The 17,864-nt window shown below is 40.0% G+C and overlaps 1 protein-coding gene across 1 annotated transcript in view; it reads left to right on the top strand.

Moving 5' to 3' along the window:
* The window catches only part of LOC112159049 (cadherin-4), a gene marked incomplete in the record, with an annotated part of 327,458 nt that overhangs the window by 280,580 nt on the left and 29,014 nt on the right, over positions 1 to 17,864 (top strand). Inside the window, 3 exon segments of the mRNA XM_024292864.2 lie at positions 4,100 to 4,237; positions 8,949 to 9,134; positions 12,803 to 13,059. Coding sequence (XP_024148632.1) covers positions 4,100 to 4,237; positions 8,949 to 9,134; positions 12,803 to 13,059 — 581 coding nt within the window.

The raw sequence follows: 17,864 nt of genomic DNA, 5'->3' as shown, positions 1-17,864 counted from the left end.
CCTTTGACCTCAGTAAGATGCTGCCATCTTGAATAAAATTAAATACACGGCTTTGTCCGAATTTCCCCCCTACTCACTTTATAATGCATTCGCCATTTTGCAGTGTTTTCCGAATCTACTATTCTGAAATCGAATGCACTATAAATTTTGCAGAATCCTTTGTAAAAAACTAGCATGCATCGATTCTCACTACATTAGAGAATATAGACCACAATGCATTGCGGCTTAACAACTTTTGCCAAAAAACAAACGAGTTTAAATGTCATTTTTTAACAAGCCGTCCACATTTTCAGCATCATGCTGAAAGCTGTATACTGTGTTTTGTTTTTATCTGTAAGGCGACCTTGGGTGTCCCGAAAGGCGCCATATAAATAAAATGTATTATTATTATTATTATTATATTTGTCATATATTCAAATTTAAACTCCGAGTGATTTCAATATTTCTCTTCATAACCCCTCGAACATCTTTGGAAAGCTACTTGGGGAAAACTGTTTTTTTTTTTTTTTTTGATAACTTTAATGGGGGTCTGCGTGGCAAACTTGCAAGAAAGGACTTTCCTTTCTAGCTTGCACATTTTTTACTTTAGTGTTGTGAAAATTTGAAGCATGAATCCTTTGCTCAAGCTGATCAAAATGATTAGACATACAGTATGACTATATTAGGAATATGGGAGTGGTTAACAAAAAACCTCAGTTGCCAAGGAAATCCCAAGGTTTACTTTTTTTGATTCTTCTTAAAATGACATAGAACTGTTCGTCAACCCCTTGGGACCAAAACATAAAATGGTTCCTATGGAGGTAAAACGTACAGGAAAAAAAATTGCTTCATGTAGTGCTGGGCGATAGAAAAATGTATATCGTGTCATTTCTCTTCAATTGTTTCTATTGTTTTTTATGTTTTTTTTAATGCAAAACTTTTGTACAAAAATGTATTTTCCTACTAAGAAACTTGAAACTGTTTTGCACTTTGGAAAAATGTTTCTTTTTATGGTGATTCAGTTACATGTTACTTGAAAAAGTAAAGTCAGAGAAAAGTAAACAGTGACATTTTTGTCAGAATAATTGACAATATACTTTCTTGTGGTTTATTATGAAATATATTGTTATTGTGATATAAAATTATTTATATCGTGATATACATTTTTTTCCATATCGCCACGCGCTAGCTTAATGAATTTCTCATGTGGAGCTGAAAGGCAGGCAAAAATAGGGGTTGGGAGGTCGAGGGCGATTAGGAGCTGCGGGCCATACAACGCCGCTTGAAGCTTCAATTTCTTGTGGATTTTGAACTTAGTGCTTTTCTGTGTAGTTGAGTTACTGCAGCCGAGCAGAGAATTCAAATGAATACAAAGAGGAATACCCGCGCTGAGGATTTTTTTTTACAGCTGGTTAAACAATTACAAGAATATTTAATAGGCCACATAATGTGTCTTTACTCCTTACACGCACAACCGTGGCTGTAGATGACCTCTGAAATTATTGGGAGGAAACCAGGCTTAAGAAGTCTGCAATCCTTACATACTAGCTAGGGGATTTTGTAATTTTTGGGCCAAAAAAGGAAAATATGTAAAAGTGAGACATGGACGTTTATGACAGTCACTAAGGAAAAACTTACAACACATCTGGATCAACTTGAATGTGCTCCCTGTTAATTGTGTGAATGCACCATGATTCTCCTGCTCCTTTCTGTACATTTTTGGACATGTAAAAACTCAATCACACTTTTTCAGATTTCAGCAATCTTAGTAACAAAATGTTAAGCTTGTTCTGGACATTACTTCGTGTTCTTCTGGTTTTTATCAACTTTATAGTTTTTTAAATATTGAGCACAATATGCCCCAAAGAAAATGAACATGATAACGTATTTGACTAATTTAATTTATTGAGGAATTTTAGCCGATTTTGGAGTTAATCTAGTATTTCAGCAATGAGCTGGCTTTATTTTCTTTAGCTAATTTTGCATCTACTAAGGTTTTTGAGCTAATTTGGAGTTCACCTCATATGTCAGCAACAGCCTAAATATTTTTGCTAAATTTCCATGTATTAGGGTGTCACAAACGGACAGACAGCTGGCTTCACGTGCAGCAGGTTTATTAGTTCAGACTAGAATGAAGCACAGCTAAAAGTCCACAAAGCTAAATCAGGGTCAGACTGGCAGATGTCAATCACAACCATGGGGTCATCCAAGAAGACAGTATAGTAGACAGGGTCCAGGCGAGGGTCAGGGCGGGCAGCAGGCAACCAGAGACAAAGCAGGGTCAGAGGCAGAAGATCAGGTCTAGGTAGAAACGCTCAGTAATGCAGGCAGGGTGGCACAAACAATACTTCGCCCTGAGTGTAGCTCTGTGTGCTGCTTAAGAAGCAGGTGGGTTATTGTCTGATTGGAGACAGCAAAGCAGCATCCAGGAACTTTGGGCTGGGGCAACTGGGAGATGAAGTTCAGTCAGTACTCTGGTGACTGTTCCCGCAGGTGACCAGAGGGGGAGTCAGAGCTCTGACTCCTGACAGAGGGATTTTTAACCAATTTTACTACTTTTTTATTATTATTTAGGTCAGCTTCAGCGCTCTTTCATAGTTCCTTAACAAAATGTCCAGTCTTTTTGTAAAAGTAACATTTCACAAATAGCTTTTGCATTTTCACCAAATTCCACCAGCAACTAAAGTGAATTGCATTCACCATTTTCAGCAAAAAGCTTCAGCATTTTCACCGACTACTTTCAGCTAAAAGCATTCACACTAGCATTAATGCAGGTAATGCAACTTTTCCAGTAGCAGAATTGATGTTAACAGTTTGACACTGTGACTATTCAAGTATATCTTTAGATTACACATTTTATATTGGTCATGGCACAATTGACTGGTCAACCTATTTCAGTAATTTGCTTTGATTGCACTTTGGACTTTTACTGTGATTCACAGAAGACACACTTTTGCATTTTTCACACATTGCTTATAATTCTGTTTCTACTTCGTTTCTTCTGACAGGTTTTTTTTTTTTTTTTGTGCAGCCCCACATTGATTCCCTTCTGGAGATTTCCACCGGTCTGCAATGGGCTCTTAAGAGCTTGTTGACAGTAACAGACCTCATGCCTCCAGAGGAAAGCAGGGTGTGCTGTGTGGTGTTGTTGTAACACTGAGAGGTTCAGAGGAGCTCTACATAATTACTCTGTCGGCTAATTAGCGAGTGTTGAGTACGCGCCATACACGGGCTGATGGGACACTCAGGCAAGCATAAGATATGGAGAAAGAGAGCTATGTATGCATGGTCATGTGTGTCGGCGGACACTGCGTATGGGTGTTAATGAGTGTGTGTAGGCTACAGGGTTGGAGTTCAGAGTCTCATCTGGCATGAAGATGAGAGGAACTGAGGATCTGTCTAATCCTCCTGATGTAGCGTCCTGGCCTAATTGGGATATTTACTTTGCAATTAGTAGGTGAGGGAGAGAGATGGTGGGAATTATAATTGGGAATCTCAGTGACGAGACATATTATCCAGACAGTCAGCTCCCAGGCTATGTCCTTACTGCAGCCTATTAACTGCACTCTTGGATGGAGGAGAGAAAAAGACAGAGAAAACAGATGCATTAGAAAAAGAACAAATGCCTTTTAGAACAGATATACAAGTAAAATAATCATTTCTCAGCCCCTGCTAAAGCGACACTGGGCTGTTTCAAAGGAATAAAAAGCATTTATTATTCTCTCATATTATTGCTTCACAGTCTATTACTCTGTGTCAGTTGGATCATTGTCCTCACATCTGTCCAATAGTGGGACTGAGGCGATGCCTTTGATGGCTCTGATGACATGCCGTACCCATGGGAAGCCTTCACAGTGCAGCCTTTGGGTGGTTCAGTGCCTGGCCAGGTTTCAGCTCAGTGAAATAAAAGAGTTCAGCCATGTAATTCTGCGTCTCAAGTAAGACCGTGGACAGTGGCTACAGAGCAGAACACAGGCTCAGCTTTGCTTCCCCCCAGGAGTCACAGCATGTAGCTGCTGCTGTAATCTCATGGAAGAAAAAGCTCTCCGCAGATGAATAACTTCAGTTTTTCTTTTCATTTTTTCTTACTTCTTTTTCTCCTTTTCTCTGCATTTCACAGAAAGTGTCCCAGTATACTATTATCGTGCAAGCGACGGACATGGAGGGAAATCTGAACTTTGGCCTATCCAACACAGCCACCGCCATCATCACCGTTACGGACATCAATGACAACCCTCCCATGCTGACCTCCAGAACTGTGAGTTATTGCAAATAAGGGAGCTTGGAGAGTGTGTCAATTCAAAGAACGAGAGGGACTGGGTGTCAGAGACGAGGGTGGAAATTATTAGAATGCTGAAGGTAAAAGACATAAGAGGAATGAATCTGAAGATGAAGAGGATGAAGAAGGGGAAGTGAAAGGCAGAATGAAAAGGGAGGTAGCTGTAGAATAAGAAAGGAAGAAAGGGAAATTGGTTTCAATTTCATTTTTCTTTTAAAATACCGGCTCTCCGGAAAAAGTCATTTCAGGACACCCAACTCAGAAACCAAGAGATCTGAAACTATTCCAACTCTTTGTTGTAGGATTTTTTTTTATATTTAATAAAATACAGATTCACACCAACAAGACCTTTAGAGAACAGAGTAGTTTGTTTTTTTTCTCCTTCACACATGCACAAATTCAGCCGAGGTATAACTATTCCACACTATTGATTTTCATCTGTGAGAAAACCCGTGTCAGCAAATCGTGAACGATTTTTGTCATGATAGGGATATTTAGAATGATGATTGTATTACCAAAGGTCGTTACTGGGAGCCAGGCAGAATTAAAAGTCCAATGTGATGCACTGGTTAGCCTGAATTTAATCTAAGCAGAGGTTCAATCCAACATCTGAGAACAAATACATTAGAGGGATAGTAGATTTTCATTTTGACTCAAATTTATTTCAAGGTATTAGTCAGAGGATAAAAGTTCAGGAAATCTGTCATTTTTCTTTCTTAAACTGAAAAGTCCTTGTTGGATAAAAAACAGCTCTTTCTGTGCTCTGATGGTAGCTCATGATGTAAAACTTTTGCTAGGTGTATAAGCTGCCAGTTACAATGATTATTTAAAATTTGTATTTTAGCCTTAAATAAAGAAAAGAACACTAATCTCAGTAGAAAATCACTTACGCTTTGTTTTCACTGCGCATGCGTAGTGTAGACTCTGTCATTCGACGATTGGAAAAGAAACAACAATGGAGGTCATCCAGCAGCTCGTCTTTTTCTTGGTTTACTTTTTGTACATCGTGTATAACAGGAATTTAATGTTATCTGAAAGAAGGTTGCAGGCGGCTAAGAAGAATACCGCCGCAAAGAGGAAAACGGAAGTGCTAGCTTAATGCTATACTGGTGCTTTCTAATGTCGTCATCTTTCTGCCAATCGACGGGTGGCAACACCGACTCTGCCTAGACTGTCTTGTTCTATTTTCTCTGGACATACAGCGGATGGGGAGGGAGGCCTCAAGAGGTACGGGTCAGAACTGTTTAATGGGTCCATTTAACAATGGAAACGCTCAAAATATCGAACCTACCATACCGGACTGCTCAGTGGAAACGAGGTTTTAGAAGTAGTAAAATCAGGTATCCATGCAGCAACTCATTTTTACTTGACAATAAATCATATTATAAGGTTTCAAAATCTAGAAACAAGGAATTCAATGGAAGCGTTTAAAATGGGAAAAGCTAAAAAATCTAACTGTGAAGATAAGTCAGAAGGTGGTTTGAAGTTTAAACAACCTAAAACCTGGTAAAACTGTACTTGACTGTATATTCTGTATATATTAGAGTTAATATATGTATATGGTTGTACAACAACTGCAGCTGATGGCATCAGCAGTACAGAAAATGCTCAAACTTTTGAGGTAGTAGCAAACAGGCTAGCATTAGCATACAGCTAAGATCCTAATGATGAGTTAGCATTTATTTAAGTGTGTGTTAGTTGCACATGTCTATCAGAAAATGTGAAACTGAAAATAAATGTTAAGAAAAAGAAGGAAGAAGGAAAGCTGATGACTCACAAACACTTTGAAGTAAAAGAGAACAAAGAATGACAGAGACAGTAAATAATGAGGGAGCACTTCTTTAGAAGTGATAAAGCACGGACTTGCATTGTAGTAAATCAACAGCCTTCCCTGACTCTGCATTAAAATTCCCCTCTGATGGCAGTATATTGATGATAGTGGGCAATAATTGATTGATCTCCAAACTGTATCCCACCCTGTTTTAGTGCATTTCCATCAGTGTCACAGGGAGAAGTTAATACGGTAAGGGATATTAATGATAAACTTTAGTGGAGGTATTGGAGTCATGATGAGCAGAGCACTTTCACCAACTCCCTTTCATAAATCATCCATTTTACTGGGGAGATAACATGAAAGCCATTTTGTAGAGAATGCAGGCCATTATGCAAATATTTAGTGTTTGCAATAAACCCCATAGATCTTTTAACGTGTCCCAGAAATACAAAGTTTAGGGAATTTGTCTTTAATGCTGATGATTAATATTTCATTGTGCCTATCAGTGGCTGACCTATTTTTCATGTAGTAAAAGGGCGGTGCATGTTGCACAGGGAAAGGCTCAGGGCCCTTATTGCATTATGTCTATCACACAGATTGATGGGAAAAAAATGAAAAACTTATTCTTATGTTATGTTTATTTATGAATTCACTAGTGTAATAATATTTCTTTTGTGGTTTGTACAGTAGGTTGGTCTTGGGACTTAAAATCCTGCTATTACAGTCTGTTTTCGCTGCAGTTCTCCCTTGGCTACCTTCCTGTGCCCTCCTCACAGGGCTCACAAGATGAAGTTTGCTGTCACTTGCCTGCTCTTTTTTCTACTTTCCTTTTCCCTCCTGCAGCATTTCCCCACTGCCAAAGCAGTGACAAAGGACTGAGAATACTGGCAAGAAATGTTATGTCAGCTGGGGAGACAGGCCAACAGCACTCTGTGCCAATCACAATCAAAGAGCCCCCTACACCTTCCTTATCAAGTACCGACCACCTAAAACAATCCCTGCAATTTTGATTCTGACTCTACATTGAGTTATACTGTATGTCATGTATTTTTACCAGCTTCTTTCCTTTTTTTAAACTGCTTTTACGTAACTTTGTAGTATTAAAAATGTTACCTGCAACATTGTCCCCTAAATTTGTCTTAAAATCCCCCTCTGATGAAAACTCAGCTCAGCTCCAAAAGCCACGCCCCCTCAGAGGAGATTTGGGAAATAGAAGCTTCAGGTCAGCATGAAAAATAGACATTTAGGTTGTGGGATTTTGATTAAAAACTTCATAATAATAATAAAAACAATACTAACATTTTTTATTAAAAAAATTTTCATGAAGGACTAAACTACAAATATCAGCTCAAAGTCGAGCATTGATTTTATTTTTTACTCACTAACTGTCATGATATGTAGACCTGTCAATGAAGGAAAACAAAAGCTGTATTTAAACTCTAAGTTGTTAGAACTCTCCCACTCAATGAAAAGATGATTAACTGATAAACCTTTGGGAGCGGTAGGCCTACCTGATAACCAGAGCTGTCTCAAAGCCTTTCATTACAACTGGTTAACACTTGCCCTTTGCTGTTTCTGTTTGTCCAGAAGGACGATGTTCAAGAGCTGCTGAAAGGAACCAGGGAGCTTTCTCTTAAGTTCTCCTCCTTTGAATTGGCTTTAGGGAGTCAAATCATCGTGACAAACTACACCACAGTACCCACGTACAAATGCACTGACTGACGAAAACATTCGTCAGGCAGCCTACTTATCCAAACCAGGCGGTGCATCAGGGCCACCCGGACTTGTCTGATGTCTTAAGAATGTCATTGACTGTCTGAAGCGCTCTCCTGACGCAGCCCTCTAATCTGCCCTGTGCTGTCGACTGTTTGCAGGGTGATGCGAGGGTTGCCAGGCAGAGTATTATAGTCTGTTAGAATGTTTGGTCTGTGGCTTGGCTCTTTAATATCCTACACACACATAAGAGGCTCAGTGGTTCATCTACGCCTCTTATCCATGGTGATTGCTTAGTGCTGCATGCCTGTTGACTCCAGATGATTGAAGACACGCCATGCTCCGACCTCATGTCACTGGTTAAGACTTGATGGTTTGTTTATGTGGGTGGGACGGCGGTCAACTCGGCTTTTACGGGCTTGCTGGTAAAGTCAATGTCAATTATCCCCTAAGCCTTTGCAGACAAATAACAATCCCAACCAGAAGAGACACGTGACGGACAAGGGCTCATTCTTCGTCAGGCTTATCAAGGCAGAACACATGTGTTTTTACATCACAGGGACAGCTAAAAACCTCGTATATACACTCAAACAGCTGTTTGAAGCCTCATTAATCCTATCTTCTTTCTGTTGATCCTTTTTTCCCTCTTTTGTCACTCTGGATTTCAAGGGAATAAAAAATTGTTGCTCATGACAGATGAATGCAAAGAAATAAAACCTTCTTTTCTGCTTAAAACAACATTTGAATCTGTATGTTGGTATTAAGATGTAGTCTAAGAAATATTCGTCATGGGTGTGGTCAAGGATAGACTTAGTATTCAAAAATGTTAAAGAATTAGATCAGATCTCTATAGCAAGTGGTTATGCTGCTACATTATATTACCAAAAGTATTCACTCACCTGCCTCTACTCACATATGAACTGAAATGCCATCTCATTCCTAACCTCTAGAGTTCAATATGACGGCAGTTCACCTTTTACAGCTATTGCAGCTTCAACTCTTCTGGGCAGGCTTTCCACAACGTTGAGGAGGCTTGGTGCAAAATGTCACGATACGAATCTCGCAAATCTTGCTCCAGACTTTTTTCTTTTTCGCCCTAGCTCGCCTATACCCAAGTATAGAGGCAATGCATAAACTTGTGTTTTCCAAGCTTGGTATGAACGCAGCTGGAGGATTCTACCTTGTTGCTCTGTTATTTTACAGTTTTCCGGTGAGGTCCCCGAAAACCGAGTGGATCTCGTGGTGGCGAACCTGACAGTTATCGATGCAGACCAACCACACTCGCCTAACTGGAACGCCATCTACAGGATCATAAGCGGAGACCCATCGGGACACTTCACCATCCGCACGGATCCCATTTCCAATGACGGCATGGTTACTGTGGTAAAGGTAAGACGCCGTTTCTATCATAACACGCACAGTTTTGCTCTCATGAAGGTGACTGTAGAAGAAGGACTCATCCCTTTTTATATACGGCATGTCTATTTCCCATCGGATTAAGGCACAATCTAAAATAATGGACTCCAGAGTTTAATGGGGACAGGTTGGGGTCTTTGCCTTTCATTTGCCCCTTTGTGTCCGAAAGAGGGATTGTAGGCTGCTGCGCCCTTCAGGAACGGCTCACGCTCTGACACAGACTTAAATACAATGCCTGGCGAGACCACTGTAGCAAATGAGGTATTGATTTCTCAATTACAAAGGCAACAGTTTTATACACTCTTAATGTTCTCGCTGTTGGGGTAAATGAAAGCAACAATAAAGACATGTCTGGTTACAGCCTGCTATGTCAGTGGTCGATCTCTTAAAGAGACCTCGCTCAGTCTTTATTCAGTCTTGTAGCGGGAAAACAGTAAATCCAGTTTTTTTCATATTTAAATTTTGCATGTATTAAAAGCAAAATGCCTTTTTTCATAAATGCCTTTAAAATAAATTGCCATTTGTGGTCTTATCTGTGAGCTGTGTAAACCATGTTGCTTGTATTGAAATTACAAAGTCATTTTTGAGAAATAGATTTACCTTCCGGATGTTTGGAAATTTTCATTATGTCTGTGATTTAGTGGGTAGTAAGTTACATTAAACAATAGTGTTTCTAAAAAAAAAAGCAAGGTCCTTATAATTTCCTTAGCACCCTGAGCAATAAGCATTGGTAATTTGCTCCTCTTTATTATCTCTAGATGACTGCCTTTAGTTTGGTAGCTATAAGCAAGCATGCCGACCCATGGGAGGTTCATTAGGAAGTCATAAAGTAAGAGACAGGGTAACCCGGGAGAGGAAGCAAGCAGTAGTCTGTCTTAACAAACACTTTTCATCTCACTCAGGGAAAAAATAGACTCCAAACACTCACATCCGATGTAGATAACATCAAGGGACCGTGACTTGCTCTTTCTAATTTTCCCTCGGTGTCTAAAGGCACTAATGCAAGTCTTTAAAAGCAAGACAGGAGGTCTCATCAAGAATTAGTTTCATGTTTATGGTACTCTGAGAGTCTTAAGATAGATTCTTATTTTGCTTCATGGCAATAAAGACAGCTCAGAAAGAGTTAGCTGTTGTGACATATACATGACTGATTAGGTTAAACACAGAGGGCGACAGGAGACTTGAGAGATATGGGACAAAGACCGATTTCCAAGGATTGAGAACCTACAGAGAGTTGGGAACTTGTAGGGTGGAGGTGTGAAGACGAGGGCGGTGGGCTCTACAGTCCAGAGGAGCAAATTAAGTAAAGCGAGAAGGGAAAAATTGGAAAACTGGAACAGAGGAGTTGGATGTGACGGCTCATGGGCAAAAGATGGAAGCCATGTTATTGACCTCTCACCGCCGTGGCTTCCCTCAGGCTGCATGTGTCTGAGTGAGTGTGTGTGTGTTTTAGCTAGCCCTCAGCTTTACTCGAGACCTCCCTGTGCTCAGAATACCACTGGCTTTAGATCAAACAGCCACAAGCGTGGTTAGCCTGTGAATGCGTTCCCAGTGAGCCACGGGGTCACGCCAATACACGCTTGTATGGTTATGTTCACTGAAACCTACATTCATGTTTTACGCTAGGCGAACTGTTGCACCAACTAACAAACAAATCCTCTCCTGCCTCGTTAATGATGCTTTTCATGTGCTCTCAGCATCCACTGATAACTGATAGTGGAACGATGGAACATACAGATGTGCTCAGAGTCTTTAGCATCAGACTATCTTTGGTGTGGTAATTGTCCTCCAGCTTTTTAGACCATATGTCCAGACTGGATGTTTGTGTTGTATTCCTTCATTTGCTAAATTTTTAAAACGATTGTGTAGAAGCAATTTGGAAAGAAACACTAAACTCCCTCTCTAGTGTAAGGTAAATACACACAAATGAGCATACATTCAATCAAGAAAACCTTTGAATAGTCTTTGATGTTCCTCTGTGTATGTGGGTTCAAGAACCACTCGATATGGCATCAATTTATTCATCACGTATAATCAAATCAGGCACAGAAGTAAAGAGAATAGTGGCAAGGGTTTTTACCCTGGTAGCAAAATGTTTACAATCCACAACACTTTTCTGTTAACCTATGCCTGAGTCACAACTGCCCTGATGAGTGGATATGGGTTGTCTGCAGGTGAAAAAATGGGAAAATCAGTGTGAAGCATGCAGGTGGCCCTCATGAAATTTTAAGATCACAGACAAACCGGTAAGCCTCTAAGGCAGGGGTCTCAAACTGATGGCCCTTGGGCTATATGTGGCCCCACAATTCGATATTTCGCTATAATATGAAAGTTTGATGTCTACTAAGCAATATATTTTGCATGTCCATGCATCTTTAATGATAGCTTTTAGTTTGCTTTGTGATGTTTCAGCTTGCTTTATGCTTAAAATTTTGCATTTGCTGTTTTCGTTGGATTTGGTCGTCAGAAAAGTCCTTAGCAACAGTTTCTAACGTCATTCGCTCCTGTCATTTCACAGGACACGCAGAAGATAGTGATTAGTAGTACACACACATGACCAAATATTTAATAAACTTGTTCAGTAGATATAGACAATGAACCAATGACATAGACAGTGGACACAAAAATGCATTTTTTGCCACAAACAGAACCCCATACAGCCCAGACTCTGCCTTCAGTAGCCCCAAGGTACTTTGAGTTTGAGACCCCTGCTCTAAGGCAAAGATGTACATGCACATTATCGGATTGTAGTGAACACTTGAGCAACACGTGAGGGTGAGTAGGTGAGATGTAGGTATGTCGTATGGATTTTTCCTGAACCATTCGCACAGTGCAAGGAACCACTCCAGTGAAAGGGGTGCGCTCCTTGGACTTCCCTTGCATGCAGCCAGACTGTTAAAAATTAGTAAATTAGACAAAGTGTAGTTTGTGTAGGCATCTTACGGGTACTTGTGTATTACGTAAACACTCCTTGTATACAGCATTGTACGTTGGTCTGTAAAGGCCCAGTGTGTGCACCTTACTAATGACTGGAGTGCTGTGTAAAGGACACTATAAGATCGGTATAGGTCACAAGTGTGTGTAACTTAGATTATCCTTACAAATTTTTCATGATACAGTTACCACACACAACAATGGTATGGCCCATTTTCATGACGTCCCTAAAGGTGGGCACATGAGCCTCAAGGGAACTGTGAGGCACACCTGCACTCTTCTTAAGATCCAGGCACTCTTCTCTACAACCCTCTATGGACCTAGACAACTCCATACAGGTCAACCCCCTAACGGGTGCTTTTGACTAAGACATAAGATACATCAATATCTAAGCTCAGTGATGTAAGAATACTGGTAAAAATAATCATACTATAAATAGAGAATCTATGTTCTATTTTACTTCATTTCATGGTACTATTTTGAATGAGAAGACAAGCATGAATCTTGATTAAAAATCAATACTATACATGTGCCCCATGGCAACAGGACTGTTTTACACAAAAACAGGACAGAATAGATAGAGCCTAAAGCTAAGCAGGTGATGAGGACACCACACAAGGGAGGAAAGCAAGGAAATTACCAAATGTCTGCCAGTCAATTTAACTTTCTCTTCTGTAACCCAACCCTTTTTTCCTCACATCCTGCAGCCGGTCGACTTTGAGATGAACCGTGCCTTCATGTTGACGGTGGTGGTGTCTAATCAAGCACATCTGGCCAGTGGCATCCAGTCTTCACTGCAGTCAACCGCTGGAGTTACTATATCCGTCCAGGACGTCAATGAACCCCCGTACTTCCCCACAAACCCAAAGCACATCCGGTTCGAGGAAGGTGTTCCTGCGGGGACCAGCCTGACGACGTTCTCAGCCTCGGATCCCGATCGTCTGCAAATGCAGCAGATAATAAGGTATCAAGTTAATTATTTATGATCTGTGTGCATCATAGCTTGTGAGTTGATCACATAAAGAAACTTCTTAATGAGCGTCATAGGATCCTCTTTGGGGAATTATTCCTCCTGGACACCATCAAGAACTAAACCAATTTAGATAGGTTGAATGGCTGGGGGTAAGAGTTTAACTGGCTGACTATAATTTAACTTTTTACCATTTCTAAAGGTCTAACTGTGTGAAGTTTACAAGCTGTTGAAAAATTATGAGTGAGGAGGTTAAAAAGGTTAATAAGCAGCAAAACCTTCTGGGTAAGCAGATGTGTGCAATTTGCATTTTGTATCTTGGTGTGCAAGTAGGGACAAAGGGAAACAGCAGAAGACAAAGAGACTATGGGGAGGCGGTGTAAGGGCTAGAGGTAAAATGACACCTAATCCCCTAACATTTGAATCTAGATTTCAGTATAACAGCATGCAGGGTTATTTGCTTTCTGCCTCCATGGATTTTACTTGCTAATTAACCTTTAATTGATACATGTCATCTAGTTTTGGTATTATGAGTAACATTTGTAGGAAAAAACTCTTTAAAACTGTTTTAGGACGGATAAATGATGATGATGCAGCTACAGCAACACATTCTCACTCCCAAGTCGTCACATATTGGTAGTAGGGGTGGGATTATATAAGTTAGCTTCTTCCCACTTCTTTTCAAGCAATCAATCAAACTCGTGTGTTTTGTCCTGTATTTTTCAATCTATGCTTGAAATTATCCAATCAATCAATCAATCAATCACATATTGACATTGGGTTTAGGACCCCTCTGGATCACTTTTTGATGTTTTGAGTGTCCCGACTCATCGTTTTTTGACGTGTTTGCTGTTCCCATTAAATCACAGGTCCCCAACCTACAGGCCGCAAACCGGAACCGTTCCAGTACTGGGACAAAAAGCACACCGGTACCTTAACCTAGTACCAATACCCTAACCCAGTACTGGTTTGTGTCCGATGCCGCATCTGGTACTGCTTCGGGTCCAGTACCACATCTGGTACCGTTTCAGGTCCAGTACCGCATCCGGTGCTGGGTTAGGGTTAGGGTACCAGCACCAGGCTAGGGTACTGATACCAGGGTACCAGTCCGTGTGCTGTAGTGCCTAAGGTACAACGTCCTTTATCGCATCCTGGGCACGTTCAGTACCGCATACCAAGGGTTGTGGACCCATGATTTTACAAACATCCAGCACATCAGAAAAGACGAGTTGGGGACACCCGAAACATCAAAAAGTGACTTGGAGGGGTCCTTAACCAAACGTCAATATGTGACGACTTGGGAAGGAGAATGTGATGGCTAAAGAACCTCTTTTTGTTGTAGTTTGCTCATATAGTTGGAACATTTGGACACAAGAGAAACTATTGGAAAAAATACCATGTACAGGATTTAAAAAAGAAATAAATAATAATATATATTTTTTTTTTATCTTTAGGCAGCAATTTACCCTTTTTTAGGTTTTTCAATTTCTGGTGGGTACGTGTTTATGTTCTGGTACTAGAGGGTGTTTTACTGGTGGTAAGGGTCGACATATACAAACAAATTACCCAGCTGATTTCACCGCAAATGAGATTAAATTGGGTGTACATTATAATTTAGGAAGACACAAAATCCCCCAACTGGAATCTTTCCCCTCTGTCTGTCTGTCAGTCTGTCTTTATTTTTACTCTCTAAAACCCTCCCTCATCAGTACTGGAAAAAGATGATGATTTAAAATTACATTTTACAAAACAATATAAGATTTAGTGAACATTATTTCTAATTACAGAGAAAACAATTGCCCACAACGTTTCATTTGTTTTCCTTGCATCTTCGTTATGTTTTTATTAATGTTGCACTTCAGGTCTGCTGCACAGGCATAAAGGAGAATAATTTAAGACTAGCAATGAGTTTGAATATGAGATGCAGATTTGTTTGAAAGCAAAATCCACAAAATGTTGTAATATTTGGGGCAAAATGTCAACAGGTAGGACACAAAGGAGGTAGAGGCGGATCCAAACGGAGATGGGAAAGACATGTAGCAGGGTAGAATGATCAAGGTCAGGGATGGAAATGTGCTGACAGGTTCCACAAGTGTGATGGAAAGTGTGAGAAGAGCCCTGAGAAGTGGAGGAGAAGCGTGCTGGTGGCCATTTTTTAAGGACAAGAGAGACAGATTAAGTTCAAGAAGCTACTGAAGAATTAAAGCTGATGAGTCACACAATAGCTATATGAGGAGTGGAAGAAAAGCTGTTGTCAGATATGAGCATTTGTGAGGATCGGTATGGTTTTATGCAGAGATCTACAGATGCTTTGAGGATTCTTCTAGAAATGCATAGAGATGGAGGTGCAGTGTGTCTATGGATTTTTGAAGAAAGTCTATGATAGGATACAGAGATAAAAGCTTTGGTTTTGATTGAGAAGGTCTGGGGTGGCAAGGAATTGTGTTGGAATTGTCCAGGACATGAATTAGAGCTGTAAGCCAGGGGTGACAAAGCAGTTCAAGGTGGAGGTGGGACTCCACCAAGGAACCGCTTTTGAGCTCATTCTTGTTTTCTGTGGTGATGGACAGACTGACAGATGTGGCAAGACAGGATTCTCTGTGGACCATGATGTTTGCAGATGACATTGCAATCTCTTGTGAGAACAGGTAGATGAAAATGGAGATCTGCTAATGAAAGGAGAACCAAATGTCTGCCAATGAAAGAATATGCATCTGTTAGTAAACGAGAGGAACTCAAGTGGAATGGTGAGGCTACATGGGAGCAGAGGTGAAGAAAGTGCAGGACTTTAAATATTCAGGGTCAAGACTACTGAAAAACAAAGTGTGAGAAAGAGGTGAGGAGACATGCTGTATGTAAGCAGGTTGGAACTGGTGGAAGAAGGCGTCACATTTGATGAGTGTCAGAAAAAATTAAAACGAAAGGTGTTGCAGACTGGAGGTTGCAGAACTGAAGATGTTTAGGTTCTATTTGTGAGTGAAGATAATTGAAAGAATTAGAAGTTAATCCATCAGAGGAAGATTTAAGGTTAGATGTTTTAGAAATATATGTAGGGAAGCAGATGGAGATGGTTTGTACATGCTCAGAGGAGGGACAGTGGTTATGTTGGTAAAATTATGCTGAAGTTGGAGCTACCAAGAAGGGGGTATAGAGGAAGACTAAAGAGGAGTTTCATGGATGTAACGGAATGCCCTTTGCCCTTTGGCATACTGTTTTGACAGTGGACTGTCGCTACCCAATGCTAGTGCATGTACTCAGAGTAAGAAGAGGGTTGGTGCAAAATGTCAAAGTGGTGCAACTCTCTCAAATCTTGCTCTAGATTTTTTCTTTCACCGCTCTATTACAATGAAATTGCAGCCAGGCACAAACTACAAATATAAACTTCTCCTACATGATCATTTTTCAAACGATTGGCACTTATGTGAAATCAAAAGGAGCTACCTATACGTCACTACCAAACCCAAGTCCTTGATTGGTCAAAGATGAATGAATAAATGTATATATATCTTTTTATGTATGATATACATTTTCTTTATATATTCATCATCAGAAAAATGCCACAAGAACACGTTAAAAACACCAAAAACCCAATTTTCTTTGGTGTTGGTCTTTAACACTACTCTATTTTTCCTTTGCAAAGGAAAGTAGAACTTACTATGTTTAATACAGATACATAAATATAAAAGCCACATAGCTTTGAGTTTTATTAGAAGCCTTAAAAGTAATAGGGGTAAAAATCCATGTCTGTGTAGGTAGTGAGACAGAAAGGCGGTGAGGAGAGTAAGTTGCGTCGGGGTCAAGGTTCGATTTTGACAGGCGCTCATCTGAAAACAGACTGACAGTCAGTCTGGCAGTGTCCCGCTGTGTTTGGACCAGTGTGTACAGCACAGGGATTCGAGGGAGGGAGAGTGAGGCATCATGCATCACCTATCAGACACCCAACCAGTAAGGTCAAGACACAGAACTAGAGACACTGGCATAAATGATTACCCAAACCACCTTGGCTAAGCTTGAGACATGCATTTTTCATCCTCAGGGTCGAGGGTTTGAAAAATAAATGTCATGCCTCTCCCTGCTGCTTGCTAAGATCACTAACCTGCCAGGGCTAATCATGCGTCCAGCTGTACTCGCACACCTACCAACTTCCCAAATGGCACTGCCCGTCTGGTGGATAAGAGACCGGGAAAGCATTCAAAATGAAACAGGGGGAAACAAGGGACATGAAAAGATAATCAAACATTCACAAACGATTAAATCAAGTTTTCTCTTCCCTTATTTTTCTTGAGAAAGTAGCTGTTTTCTTTTCCAAGAAATATAAAAAATACTGGAAAAGCCCTTTAATAAATGGAGTCTCCTATACAGACTTAGTTTTACTTTTATTATTGTTGTTTGGACTATTTTACATGAAACGGTTTGATACTCTGAATTATAAAAACCCAAACAAATAAAAATTGGTAAATTTCCACTAAAAATTCAGCTTTGTAAGATATTTTTGTTTAATAATCCTTCAAAAATGTGAACTCTTGTTTTATATATATATACATACAGAAATTTTGGACTTGGTTCAATGAATTAATATCAAATTAAACTTCACTTAAAAATGCAGTTTTGTTCTATCAGATCTATTAAACGGCCTACACTATGCTTTTCGTAAGTCTTTCAGAGTAAGCTATCTCCATATAAATTATAATATATTAGCTTTGGTACACTAAAGAACACATTGTTTATGAAATATGAGTTATTTTTGTGAGCTTTTGTCCTACCTGGAAGTAACTCAATCTCCGAGGCCCTGCCTTTAA

Source organism: Oryzias melastigma, linkage group LG7, assembly GCF_002922805.2.
Source record: "Oryzias melastigma strain HK-1 linkage group LG7, ASM292280v2, whole genome shotgun sequence".
Classification (NCBI taxonomy): domain Eukaryota; kingdom Metazoa; phylum Chordata; class Actinopteri; order Beloniformes; family Adrianichthyidae; genus Oryzias; species Oryzias melastigma.
Note: the sequence above shows the minus strand (reverse complement) of the source record. Positions and strands in the feature narration are given on the sequence as shown.